We start from the raw sequence: 13125 nt of genomic DNA, 5'->3' as shown, positions 1-13125 counted from the left end.
TCCACACTTGGAATTCACAGAACTATTATAAGTGGTTTCAACTATTAACTGGAGGCTCCAAAGGCTCATGACATAGCCATTTGTAATTTTACTGAGGCTTGAATTTAAAATGTAATCTTTGATAGTGGTGTACAGGAGTTAGTTAACTAGTGACGGCCCTGTACACTCACATACAACTTTGCTTTCATATTCATATTGTAACATAGGTACTTACTGAAGAAATTATATTCTCTGTATTTCGGGGGATTTTTTTTTTTTAAGACTTAACTGATGAATCTTAAGGGTCTACTATTGACAGATTTCAAAAGGACTTGAAGAGTGATCGACTTTGAAGAGTAAAAAGGAAATTAATAAAAATGAAAGATCAATCTTTTTAAGCCTGTGAGACTACGAAAATAGTACTACCAACAGAAATGAAGATATGAGGAAGAAAATTGGCTTCAAAAGGTAAAGAGACAGCAGGATGTTCAAGCTCATTCAACAAATATTGACTGCAGTTCTGTGTCAGGCACTATTCTAGGTGCTGAGGAGATAATGGAGGACCATATAGGCAAAAATCTTTGCTCTGGTGTAATTTATATTTGAAAATGTAGACAGCTGGGATTTGGTAGGAAGGGAAATGTAAAGATACCTGCTTTTAAGACTTAATCACACAGAGATGAGTTAAACTTATATCAGAAAGCAGCTTTCTACGACTTTGAAGTTTCTGAGGACTTGGCCTTGGACAAGACATATGGGGACAAAAGAAAAATGCCTGAGGTCAGGATGCCACAGCACAGAAACCACACCAGGGCCTGTTGACTCAGAGTAGTCCAGTGGAATTTCCCTCAGAGTATGCTGGGAAAAAAATGTTAAGGGAAGATTAACCTAGGATTAGAGGCACCGTCCTTTAGCAGATGCTCTGGAAATAAGTGGTAATAATGGTAATTTATATACATTTACAAAGTACTTACATTTGCATTATTTATTTAAGAAACAGATAAGAGTATCAGCATATTTATAGATGTAGAACTGAGGTAGAGAGAATAATAGTCCTCAAGATTACACAATAAATTGTGGTGAGATTAAGAATTAGAACCTAATTTTCCTGACTCTTAGATCCTGGGAGGTATTCATAATGCTACTATTTTTTTCAGTCTATGTATATCATAAATGTAGCATAAAAATTCTGAAGCATATTATGAGCCTGACACCCTAAAGAAAGAAGGATAAAGCGGGTACTGAAATAATTTGATTAATGTCTGCAAACAAATTTCCCCTAAGTAGTAATTTTAAGTAAATGGTTAAGATTTTTCTATTCTGCATGATACGTTTCTGAATAATTTATTAGAGGAGCTTGATGCTGATAGTTTATTAGAAATTGACTAGATTAACACAAAAAATGTCCATTGGTATTGTTTTACTAGTCAACTGAAAAATTTCAATACATTCAATTTCAATAAAATGAGAGATTAAAAAGGTAAGAAATGCACTACATTTGACTATAGAAGTAAGAAAATTTCATTTCTTCGCACCATCTCATAAAGATGTTACAAATGCGCTGGTGGTAGACAACTCCATACAGAACCTCTTAGCATTGTTTTCGTTTTCTAAATGCAAACCAGCTCGCTGGCAAGCCATTTTTCTTATGGGATACTGAAAAGATGATTAAGAAAAAATCTGTACAATGTAATAATTATTAACATTTGTGTTCTACCTGCCATGAATTATCTAAGCCCTTCACATTTGTACGCTCATGTAATCCTGGCATATGTACAAACTAACAGATGAGGCAGGTACTACTATTATTATGCCCACTTTTCAGATGAGGAAACTGAGGGTCAGGGAGGTGAAGCAGCTTGCCCTAGGGACACAGCTTCTAATTCCCAGAGCTGGGATCTACTTTACATACAAAAAGTTTCCACAAAGCAAAAGTTCTCCCAAGCCATTTTGCTTTTCCGGCCTCTTCTCGAGAAAGGAATATCGAGAGTTGCCTGACCGAACTTTGTAAGAAATGGAGTTGCTATCTCTTCTTTTAGCGCGGGGCCATCTGGAGGCTCGGCCACCTCCCTTGACCTTCGCTCCGCCCCAGCCACCCACGCCCGCTTCCCTCTTCTCCTTCCACCGCGCCGCACTTCCCTTCTTCCCACCTCCGCTCCTCCCTGCCGCTCCAGCCGCATCTCCGCGCTCGGTGCCCAGCGCCGCCAAACCACCCTACATGCGGACCCTCCCGCGGCCGCCGTTGCGCCTCCGTGACGTAACCCGCGCGCCACCGCCCTCAGGCCGGGGGGCAGGGCCGCAGGCCGGGCTGGCTGGCCGGGGGCGGGAGCGGGACCGGAGCCGGGGGCGGGGCCGGGGGCGGGGCCGGGATCCAGCTCCAGGCCTCCGCGGCCATCGCTGCCTGCGCGGTTCCTCACTCTCGCCCGCTCCCCGCCCTCCCGGGCCGAGTGGAGCCGGGTGGCGTCGGCAGAGTCGCCCGGAGGGGCACCGCGGCTTCAGGGGCTGGGCCTCCAGCGCAGCGCAATGTCAGGCGCCGCGACAGCCCTGTGAGTCCGAGGCCGCGGCCGTGGCCCTGGGCGGCGGCGGGTCCGGGCCGGGTCCGCTCATGGTGCCGCCACGACACCATCGCGGGGCAGGAAGGCCAGGTAGGTAGGCACGGGAGGCCCGCGGAATCACCCGGAGCCGGAGCCGGGATCGAGGGTCCACCAACAGCCCCACCTCCAGCCTTTGGTAGCAGCCGACGTGCTTTGACCGAAACGGCAACGGTGTCTGGGCGCCGAGTGAGGGGGGGAGGCTGACGGGGGCGAGCGAACCCGGTCCACACTCTGGCCGTTGAGGAAGCTTCCTGGGCGCCGCCGCTTCAGGGCTTTACTCGCCTTCCCTGGGGAGGCGTCCCCGGCTTAACTTTTTTTTTTTTTCTTTTCCTCCGAAAAAGGAAGATTCCCTTTAACAGCTGTTTCCCCACCCATCTCGTGAATGACTATTTAGATCTAAAATAAGTGACGGGGGTGGGTGGGGAAGCCTGGAGGATCCTTTCCCTTTACCACGTGAGGTGCTTGGAAACGTGCCGTCGAGACGCACAACAAATCCCTTCCTCTCACATCACCCAACTCCGCTCGAGATCGGGGACGGAAAAGACACTTAGAAATCGGCGCGTGTCTAGACGCTGTCCCGGGAGCGGGTACCTCCGGAGAGAGGCACGGGAGGCGAATGCAGTTCTGTATTTATGAAACTCGGAGAAGCTATTTTTCAGTAGCTAACTATTCTTAAATATGCCGTTTGTTGAATACGGCTTTTTTTTTTTTTTTTTTTTTCCCCCTGTACCGTGTTCTTTTCTGAGTATAATTTGAAATGCACAACGGATCACATGAAAGTCTAGAGGAAAGTGTCAGTTATATTTTACACACTTTGATATTCTTTCATTTGGAAGGTGAAGAGTGAAAAAGAGCTTATGAATCTTAACGTTGAGTGATCGATGTTTTCATAAGCGTTGTTTTGTGGTGGTTTTTAGGTGCGCTGAGTTCTTCACCTCCGTTTAGACTCAGATCTGCCCAGTTTTCAGGCACTGCTCTTGAAGACCTCAGAAAGGCCTTTAAAATAAGGTAAATTACACACTTTTTTTTTTTTTAACCTGGATGACTTTCAACCTGAATATTAGCTTAACAAATGTAAGACATTTCTGTTTTACTAACTTTCTCGTTTTTATACGGTTACTTTTAAAATATCTCCTCTAATGTGATCTGTATTTTCACGAAACAGACTGCAAATGGTGTGTGTATTTATCATGAACCGAATGAATTCCCAGAGCAGTGGTTTCACTCAGCGCAGGCGAATGGCTCTTGGGATTGTTATTCTCCTACTTGTTGATGTGATATGGGTCGCATCCTCAGAACTTACTTCGGTATGTAATTCTTGTCTAGGAATGATGTTGCGTTATAGAAATATTACTATTGTTATAGTATCTCTCGTCATTACTCTCTCTCATGCTTACTTAAAGCAGTATTTTGAATATTGTTGAATTATTTATCTTTGATAATGAATTAGTATCAATTCAAGTTGAAACTGAAAGGATACTCTTTTTGTTGCTTCCTACAGTTTTCTTATATCTTTTAGGGAGATTATTTAGAAAATGAGATACACGCGTATTTTCTTAATATTTGTGGGTGTTTTTGTTGTTCTTTTCCTAAATTAATTTCTTTCTTTAGAAATACTGTCTTCTAGTGGAACAGCCACCTAGGATGCGAATCCATTTGTCACCATTTAGTAGAAAGTGAGAATGCTTTAGGTCAGATGAGTGAAAGTGATCTGAGTTTTCCTGTACAGGGCACTATCGTACACATACATGCGTGCATGGACATTTATATGTTTGCCGATTCAAACATTATTATAAAGTATATGTATACAGTGATTGCCTTTAGTTAAATTTTATGTTGTTTTTATTGATGACCTGTCAGTAGTAATGTGGTATTTTGAGTTCGCAAGCTAGTTTTTCTTTCAACTTGTACAGGTACTTTATTCTGTTTGGCTAATGACCCCTGTAAAAACTTATTTTCAGAAGTTACTGCATTTCAACTTACATGTTGCTATCTTAAGGCAAAAGGAAGACTAGCATTTATAAAATGAACTTAAATGTCAAAAGAAGCAGTGTGGTACTGCTGGTCGTCTCACATGGTAGCTAAGTAAATAGTTGACATTGACATTGTATCTGATGAATGAATAAATGTTTAGCCTTCTTGGACTTAGGCTCTGGAATACAATAGGCCATTTATTTTTCACTCTTCTACAACCTTTTTTTTTTTAGATTAACATTCTGTAGTTTAACTACAAAGAAACCTCTTTAATGTTGACAGGGAAATAAGCCTATCTTTAAATTTTTATTTTAGTTTTAAATAAATAGTTTGGTTTTTATTTATCACGAAATAAAGTTTAGGACAAAAGAGCACCTGATTAAATTATAATTTAACAATCCATATCTAAGCAAAGTAAAAAAAAAAAAAAAAAAAAACAAAAACCCAACAACAAACTTGTCCCTGTTTTTGAAAAAAAATAGTAAAACCTGTTGATAAGAGGATATTTTATAATTTGGTTATCCAGGAGCATATGTAATGTGTCTAATTCCTCAGCCAAATATGCTCTTCAAACTTAAGATATGCTGTGTATTTCAAAATTGAAAATCAGTCTTTTTATTGTGGGAATTTTCTGACATATACAAAGTAGAGAGAATGGTATAATGGATCTTCACGTACCCATCACTTACCTGTAACAGTTATCAAATTTTGCCAATCTTTTTTTTTTTTTTTTAATTATTATTTATTTATTTATTTGGCTGTGTTGGGTCTTCGTTTCTGTGCGAGGGCTTCCTCTAGCTGAGGCAAGCGGGGGCCACTCTTCATCGCGGTGCGCGGGCCTCTCACTGTCGCGGCCTCTCTTGTTGCGGAGCACAGGCTCCAGACGCGCAGGCTCAGTAGTTGTGGCTCATGGGCCTAGTTGCTCCGCGGCATGTGGGATCTTCCCAGCCCAGGGCTCGAACCCGTGTCCCCTGCATTAGCAGGCAGATTCTCAACCACTGCGCCACCAGGGAAGCCCCATGCCAATCTTTTTTTTTTTAATAAATTTATTTATTCTATTTTATTTATTTATTTTTGGCTGTGTTGGGTCTTTGTTGCTGCACGTGGGCTTTTCTCTAGTTGCTGCGAGCTGGGGCTACTCTTCGTTGCGGTGCGCGGGCTTCTCATTGCGGTGGCTTCTCTTGTTGCGGAGCACGGGCTCTAGGCACGCGGGCTCAGTAGTTGTGGCTCGCGGGCTCTAAGAGCTCAGGCTCAGTAGTTGTGGTGCACGGGCTTAGTTGCTCCGCGGCATGTGGGATCTTCCCAGACCAGGGCTCGAACTCGTGTCCCCTGCCTTGGCAGGTGGATTCTTAACCACTGCGCCACCAGCGAAGCCCCAAATTTTGCCAATCTTATCAACCCCTTACCAAACATTTTTTTCTTCCAGTGTTTAAAGCAAGCTCTAGCCACCTGTCATTTCACCTATAAATTCTTTCATATTCATCTCAAAAGGACTTCTAATTTTTTAAATATAATTACCATGCCATTAATATATCTCACAAAATCAATTATAATTCATTAAAATCATCTGATATTCAAATTTCCCTGGTTGTCGAGGACGTCTTTTTAGGTTAGGATCTAGTCAAAGATCACACATTACATTTGTTGGAACTTTTAGTCCTTAACCGTATTTCCTCCCTTTTTTTTTTTTTTTTTTTTTTTTTTGATTTGTTGGAGAAATGGATCATTCTTCCTGTAGAATATATCACTCTGTCATAGTCCATTTGGGCTGCTGCCGTAACAGGTCACTGTAGACTGGGTGGTTCAAACAACAGTTCTTACAGTTCTGGAGACTGAAAAACCCAAGATCAAGGCGCCAGCAGTTTTGATGTCTGTTGTGAACCGCTTCCTGGTTCTTAGATGGCAGTCTTCTCACTGTGTCCTCACAGAGCAGAAGGGGCAGGAGAGCTCTCGGGAGTCTCTTTTTTTTGGGGGGGGAGTCTCTTTTGTATGGAACTAATCTCATTCATGACTTACCCTCATGACCTAATCACATCCCACAGGCTCCTGCTTCCTCATACCATCACATTGAGGGTTAAGATTTTCACCTAAGGGGATACAAACATTCAGTCCACAGCACACATGTTCTGGATTTGGCTACTTACTTCCTTGAGATGTCATTTAGCTTGATTCTTTGTCTCTCTTTTTCCTGTAAAATGGTAGTTAGATGTAAAGTCTTGATTTGATTTAGGTTCAGTTTTTAGGAAAAAAATGCCTTGGTGGTATCGGGTACTTCCTTTGACATCACAACATGAGGCCCATAATGGCTGCAAGTCTTACTTTGGATGATGCCAATTTGAGCACTGTAAGTTCCTCATCAATCTTTAGGTAGTGGTTGAATATCCATATGATTATTGCCCAGATAGAGTATTTCACTAGGGTTGTAAAATGGTGATTTTTCTAAGGGTCGTTCCTTCTGCGTTTATTAGCTAGAATTCTTTAAGGAGAACTTTTCCACAACTACTGTTTGGTTATCCTGATACATGGGTCATATAGGAAAGGTTGGATAAATCTTGATTCTTTTCCTTATTCATTTTTTCCCCTTTATTCATTTTAAACTAATGTTGCCTAGCAACTTCCAGAAGTAACCATTGAGGATTTTTTGCATATCATTATACATTTACAGATTTTTGTATATTTGATGTGTTTTAAACAATTGTGCTTATTATCCCTTTTGATGCTTAAACTGCCCTATCTTTGGCCGGTGGGACCCCCTTTAAATTCTCTCCAGTGTCCTTTCAACATTACCCCGTTAATCTCTTTTTTTTTTTTAAGATTTTTTTGATGTGGACCATTTTTAACATCTTTATTGAATTTGTTACAATATTGCTTCTTTTTTTATGTTTTGGTTTTTTGGCCACGAGGCATGTGGGATCTTAGCTCCCCAACCAGGGATCAAACCCTCACCCCCTGCATTGGAAGGTGAAGTCTTAACCACTGGACCGCCAGGGAAATCCCTACCCCGTTAATCTTTAACATCCTGTTTGCCTTCTGGCACAAGATGCCCCAGACTCATCTCATACATTACTGCCCCATACTTGGATTTGACCCTTTCTTCAAGGGCCTATGGTTTTTTTGTGTGCAAAATGGTACAGATCATCATCTGGATTCTAGAGGTGCTCATTCCTTACGGGTTACCTTTTTTTTTTTAATTTAATTTTATTTATTTTTTTATACAGCAGGTTCTTATTAGTCATCCATTTTATACACATCACTGTATACATGTCAATCCCAATCTCCCAGTTCATCCCACCACCACCCCCACCCCCCGCCGCTTTCCCCGCTTGGTGTCCATACGTTTGTTCTCTACATCTGTGTCTCAATTTCTGCCCTGCAAACCAGTTCATCTGTACCATTTTTCTAGGTTCCACATACATGTGTTAACATAGGGTATTTGTTTTTCTCTTTCTGACTTACTTCACTCTGTATGACATTCTCTAGATCCATCCACGTCTCTACAAATGACCCAATTTCATTTCTTTTTATGGCTGAGTAATATTCCATTGTATATATGTACCACATCTTCTTTATCCATTCGTCTGTCGATGGGCATTTAGGTTGCTTCCATGACCTGATTATTGTAAATAGTGCTGCAGTGAACATTGTGGTACACGACTCTTATTGAATTATGGTTTTCTCTGGGTATATGCCCAGTAGTGGGATTGCTGGGTCTTATGGTAGTTCTATTTTTAGTTTTTTAAGGAACCTCCCTACTGTTCTCCATAGTGACTGTATCAATTTACATTCCCACCAACAATGCAAGAGGGTTCCCTTTTCTCCACACCTTCTCCAGCATTTATTGTTTGTAGATTTTTTGATGATGGCCATTCCGACTGGTGTGAGGTGGTACCTCATTGTAGTTTTGATTTGCATTTCTCTAATGATTAGTGATGTTGAGCATTCGTTCATGTGTTTGTTGGCAGTCTGTATAACTTCTTTGGAGAAATGTCTATTTAGGTCTTCTGCTCATTTTTGGATTGGGTTGTTTGTTTTTTCATATTGAGCTGCATGAGCTGCTTGTGTATTTTGGAGGTTAATCCTTTGTCAGTTGCTTCATTTGTAAATATTTTCTCCCATTCTGAGGGTTGTCTTTTTGTCTTGTTTATGGTTTCCTTTGCTGTGCAAAAGCTTTTAAGTTTCATTAGGTCCCATTTGTTTATTTTTGTTTTTATTTCCATTACTCTAGGAGGTGGGTCAAAAAGGACCTTGCTGTGATTTATGTCATGGAGTGTTCTGCCTATGTTTTCCTCTAAGAGTTTTATAGTGTCTGGACTTACATTTAGGTCTTTAATCCATTTTGAGTTTATTTTTGTGTATGGTGTTAGGGAGTGTTCTAATTTCATTCTTTTACATGTAGCTGTCCAGTTTTCCCAGCACTACTTATTGAAGAGGCTGTCTTTTCTTCATTGTATATTCTTCCCTCATCAAAAATAAGGTGACCATATGTGCGTGGGTTTATCTCTGGGCTTTCTATCCTGTTCCATTGATCTATATTTCCGTTTTTGTGCCAGTACCATACTGTCTTGATTACTGTAGCTTTGTAGTATAGTCTGAAGTCAGGGAGTCTGATTCCTCCAGCTCCGTTTTTCTTTCTCAAGATTGCTTTGGCTATCCGGGGTCTTTTGTGTTTCCTTACAAATTGTGAAATTTTTTGTTCTAGTTCTGTGAAAAATGCCATTGGTAGTTTGATAAGGATTGCATTGAATCTGTAGATTGCTTTGGGTAGTAGAGTCATTTTCACAATGTTGGTTCTTCCAATCCAAGAACATGGTATTATCTCTCCACCTGTTTGTATCATCTTTAATTTCTTTCATCAGTGTCTTATTCTGTTCTGCATACAGGTCTTTTGTCTCCTTAGGTCGGTTTATTCCAAGGTATTTTATTCTTTTTGTTGCAGTGGTAAATGGGAGTGTTTCCTTAATTTCTCTTTCAGATTTTTCATCATTATTGTATAGTAATGCAAGAGATTTCTGTGCATTAATTTTGTATCCTGCTACTTTACCAAATTCATTGATTAGCTCTAGTAGTTTTCTGGTAGAGTCTTTAGTATTCTCTATGTACAGTATCATGTCATCTGCAAACAGTGACAGCTTTACTTCTTCTTTTCTGATTTGGATTCCTTTTATTTCTTTTTCTTCTCTGATTGCTGTCTGGATTCTGTTTGCTAGTATTTTGTTGAGGATTTTTGCATCTATATTCATCAGTGATATTGGTCTGTAATTTTCTTTTTTTGTAGTATCTTTGTCTGGTTTTGGTATCAGGGTGATGGTGGCCTCATAGAATGAGTTTGGGAGTGTTCCTTCCTCTGCAATTTTTTGGAAGAGTTTGAGAAGGATGGGTGTTAGCTCTTCTCTAAATGTTTGATAGAATTCACCTGTGAAGCCATCTGGTCCTGGGCTTTTGTTTGTTAGAAGATTTTTTTTTTTTTTAATAAATTTATTTATTTATTTTTAGCTGTGTTGGGTCTTCGTTTCTGTGCGAGGGCTTTCTCTAGTTGCGGCGAGCGGGAGCCACTCTTCATCGCGGTGCGCGGGTCTCTCACTGTCGCGGCCTCTCTTGTTGCGGAGCACAGGCTCCAGACACGCAGGCTCAGTAGTTGTGGCTCACGGGCCCAGTTGCTCCGCGGCATGTGGGATCTTCCCAGACCAGGGCTCGAACCCGTGTCCCCTGCATTTGCAGGCAGATTCTCAACCACTGCGCCACCAGGGAAGCCCTGTTAGAAGATTTTTAATCACAGTTTCAATTTCGTTACTTGTGATTGGTCTGTTCATATTTTCTATTTCTTCCTGGTTCAGTCTTGGAAGGTTATACCTTTCTAAGAATTTGTCCATTCTTCCAGGTTGTCCATTTTACTGGCATAGAGTTGCTTGTAGTAGTCTCTTATGACGCTTTGTCTTTCTGCGGTGTCTGTTGTAACTTCTCCTTTTTCATTTCTAATTTTATTGATTTGAGTCCTCTCCCTCTTTTTCTTGATGAGTTTGGCTAAAGGTTTATCAATTCTGTTTATCTTCTCAAAGAAGCAGCTTTTAGTTTTATTAATCTTTGCTATTGTTTTCTTTGTTTCTATTTCATTTATTTCTGCTCTGATCTTTATTATTTCTTTCCTTCTACTAACTGGGTTTTGTTTATTCTTCTTTCTCTAGTTCTTTTAGGTGTAAGTTTATATTGTCTATTTGAGATTTTTCTTGTTTCCTGAGGTAGGCTTGTATTACTATAAACTTCCCTCTTAGAACTGCTTTTGCTGCATCCCATAGGTTTTGGATCATCGTGTTTTCATTGTAATTTGTCTCTAGGTATTTTTTGATTTCCTCTGATTTCTTCAGTGATGTCTTGGTTATTTAGTAACGTATTGTTTAGGCTACATGTGTTTGTGTTTTTTACGTTTTTTTTCTCCCTGTAATTGATTTCTAATCTCATAGCGTTGTGGTCGGAAAAGATGCTTGATACGATTTCAGTTTTTTTAAATTTACCAAGGCTTGATTTGTGACCCAAGATGTGATCTGTCCTGGAGAATGTTCCGTGTGCACTTGAGAAGAAAGCGTAATCTGCTGTTTTTGAATGGAATGTCCTATAAATATCAATTAAATCTATCTGGTCTATTGTGTCATTTAAAGCTCGTGTTTCCTTATTATTTTTCTGTCTGGATGATCTGTCCAGTGTCGTAAGTGAGGTGTTAAAGTCCCCGACTATTATTGTGTTACTGTCAGTTTTCTCTTTTATAGCTGTTAGCAGTTGCCTTATGTATTGAGTTGCTCCTGTGTTGGGTGCATATGTATCTATAATTGTCATATCTTCTTCTTGGATTGATCCCTTGATCATTACGTAGTGTCCTTCTTGGTCTCTTGTAATAGCCTTTATTTTAAAGTCTATTTTGTCTTATATGAGAATTGCTACTCCAGCTTTCTTTTGATTTCCATTTGCATGGAATATCTTTTTCCATCCCCTCTCTTTCAGTCTGTATGTGTCCCTAGGTCTGAAGTGGGACTCTTGTAGACAGCATGTATACAGGTCTTGTTTTTGTATCCATTCAGCCAGTCTATGTCTTTTGGTTGGAGCATTTAATCCATTTACATTTAAGTTAATTATCAATATGTATGTTCCTGTTACCATTTTCTTAATTGTTTTGGGTTTGTTATTGTCGGTCTTTTACTTCTCTTATGCTTCCTGCCTAGAGAAGTTCCTTTAGCATTTGTTGTAAAGTTGGTTTGCTGGTGTTGAATTCTCTTAGTTGTTGCTTGTCGGTAAAGGTTTTACTTTCTCCATTGAATCCTAATGAGATCCTTGCTGGGTAGAGTAATCTTGGTTGTAGGTTTTTCCCTTTCATCACTTTAAGTGTATATGCCACTCCCTTCTGTCTTGTAGAGTTTCTGCTGAGAAATCAGCTGTTAACCTTATGGGAGTTCCCTTGTATGTTATTTGTTATTTTTCCCTTGCTGCTTTCAATAATTGTCTTCTTTGTGTTTAATTTTTGCCAGTTTGATTACTATGTGTCTCGGTGTGTTTCTCCTTGGGTTTATCCTGTATAGGACTCTCTGCGCTTCCTGGACTTGGGTGGCTATTTCCTTTCCCATGTTAGGGTAGTTTTCGACTATAATCTCTTCAAATATTTTCTCGGGTCCTTTCTCTCTCTCTTCTCCTTCTGGGACCCCTATAATGCAAATGTTGTTGCATTTAATGTTGTCCCAGAGGTCTCTTAGGCTGTCTTCATTTCTTTTCATTCTTTTTTCTTTATTCTGTTCTGCAGCAGTGAATTCCACCATTCTGTCTTCCAGGTCACTTATCCGTTCTTCTGCCTCAGTTATTCTGCTATTGATTCCTTCTAGTGCAGTTTTCATTTCAGTTATTGTATTGTTCATCTCTGTTTGTTCTTTAATTCTCCTAGGTCTTAAACATTTCTTGCATCTTCTCAATCTTTGCCTCCATTCTTTTTCCGAGGTCCTGGATCATCTTCACTATCATTATTCTGAATTCTTTTTCTGGAAGGTTGCCTATCTCCACTTCATTTAGGTGTTTTTGTTGGGTTTTTTCTTGCTCCTTCGTCTGGTACAAAGTTCTCTGCCTTTCCATTTTGTCTATCTTTCTGTGAATATAGTTTTCCTTCCACAGGCTACAGAATTGTAGTTCTTCTTCCTTCTGCTGTCTTCCCTCTCTGGGTTATCATTTTTTTCTAGGCCTTTTCAATGCACATAACTAGGTTTTTGGGGGGTTTTTTTGGAAACAAAAATTATGAGTTCATTCTGATATTTTCAATTTAAATGAAGATTACAAGGATCTACTGTATAGCACAGGGAACTGTATTCAATATCTTGTAATAACTTATAATGGAAAAGAATCTGAAAAAGAATGTGTATATATACATAAAAAACTGAATCACTTGGCTATACACCTGAAACTAACACAACATTGTAAATCAACTATAGTTCAATTTAAAAAAATCAAACAGAAAAAAACAGTGATTACAGGCTGTTGTATAACTTCCTAATGACATTAAACTTCATGCTGTTTTCTTTATACCCCATACTGTTTCATTGCCTCTCTT

At 39.9% G+C, this 13125-nt stretch overlaps 1 protein-coding gene across 2 annotated transcripts in view; it reads left to right on the top strand.

Annotated features, from left to right (window-relative positions):
* The first annotated feature begins 2351 nt into the window (after positions 1 to 2351).
* The window catches only part of SLC35F5 (solute carrier family 35 member F5), a 42713-nt gene continuing 31939 nt past the window's right edge, over positions 2352 to 13125 (top strand). The window contains exons 1-3 of one of the 2 annotated variants that reach the window (XR_009504171.1): positions 2352 to 2624; positions 3491 to 3581; positions 3739 to 3880. Coding sequence is in view for 1 of the 2 variants with exons in the window: in XM_059927633.1 (XP_059783616.1) it covers positions 2585 to 2624; positions 3491 to 3581; positions 3739 to 3880 (273 nt within the window). In the remaining variant the exon portion in view is untranslated. The remainder of the gene's footprint in view (positions 2625 to 3490; positions 3582 to 3738; positions 3881 to 13125) is intronic. The other variant, XM_059927633.1, reaches the window with a different exon arrangement.

This window comes from Balaenoptera ricei, chromosome 7, assembly GCF_028023285.1.
Source record: "Balaenoptera ricei isolate mBalRic1 chromosome 7, mBalRic1.hap2, whole genome shotgun sequence".
NCBI lineage: Eukaryota > Metazoa > Chordata > Mammalia > Artiodactyla > Balaenopteridae > Balaenoptera > Balaenoptera ricei.
This window is presented reverse-complemented; position numbering and strand designations above follow the sequence as displayed.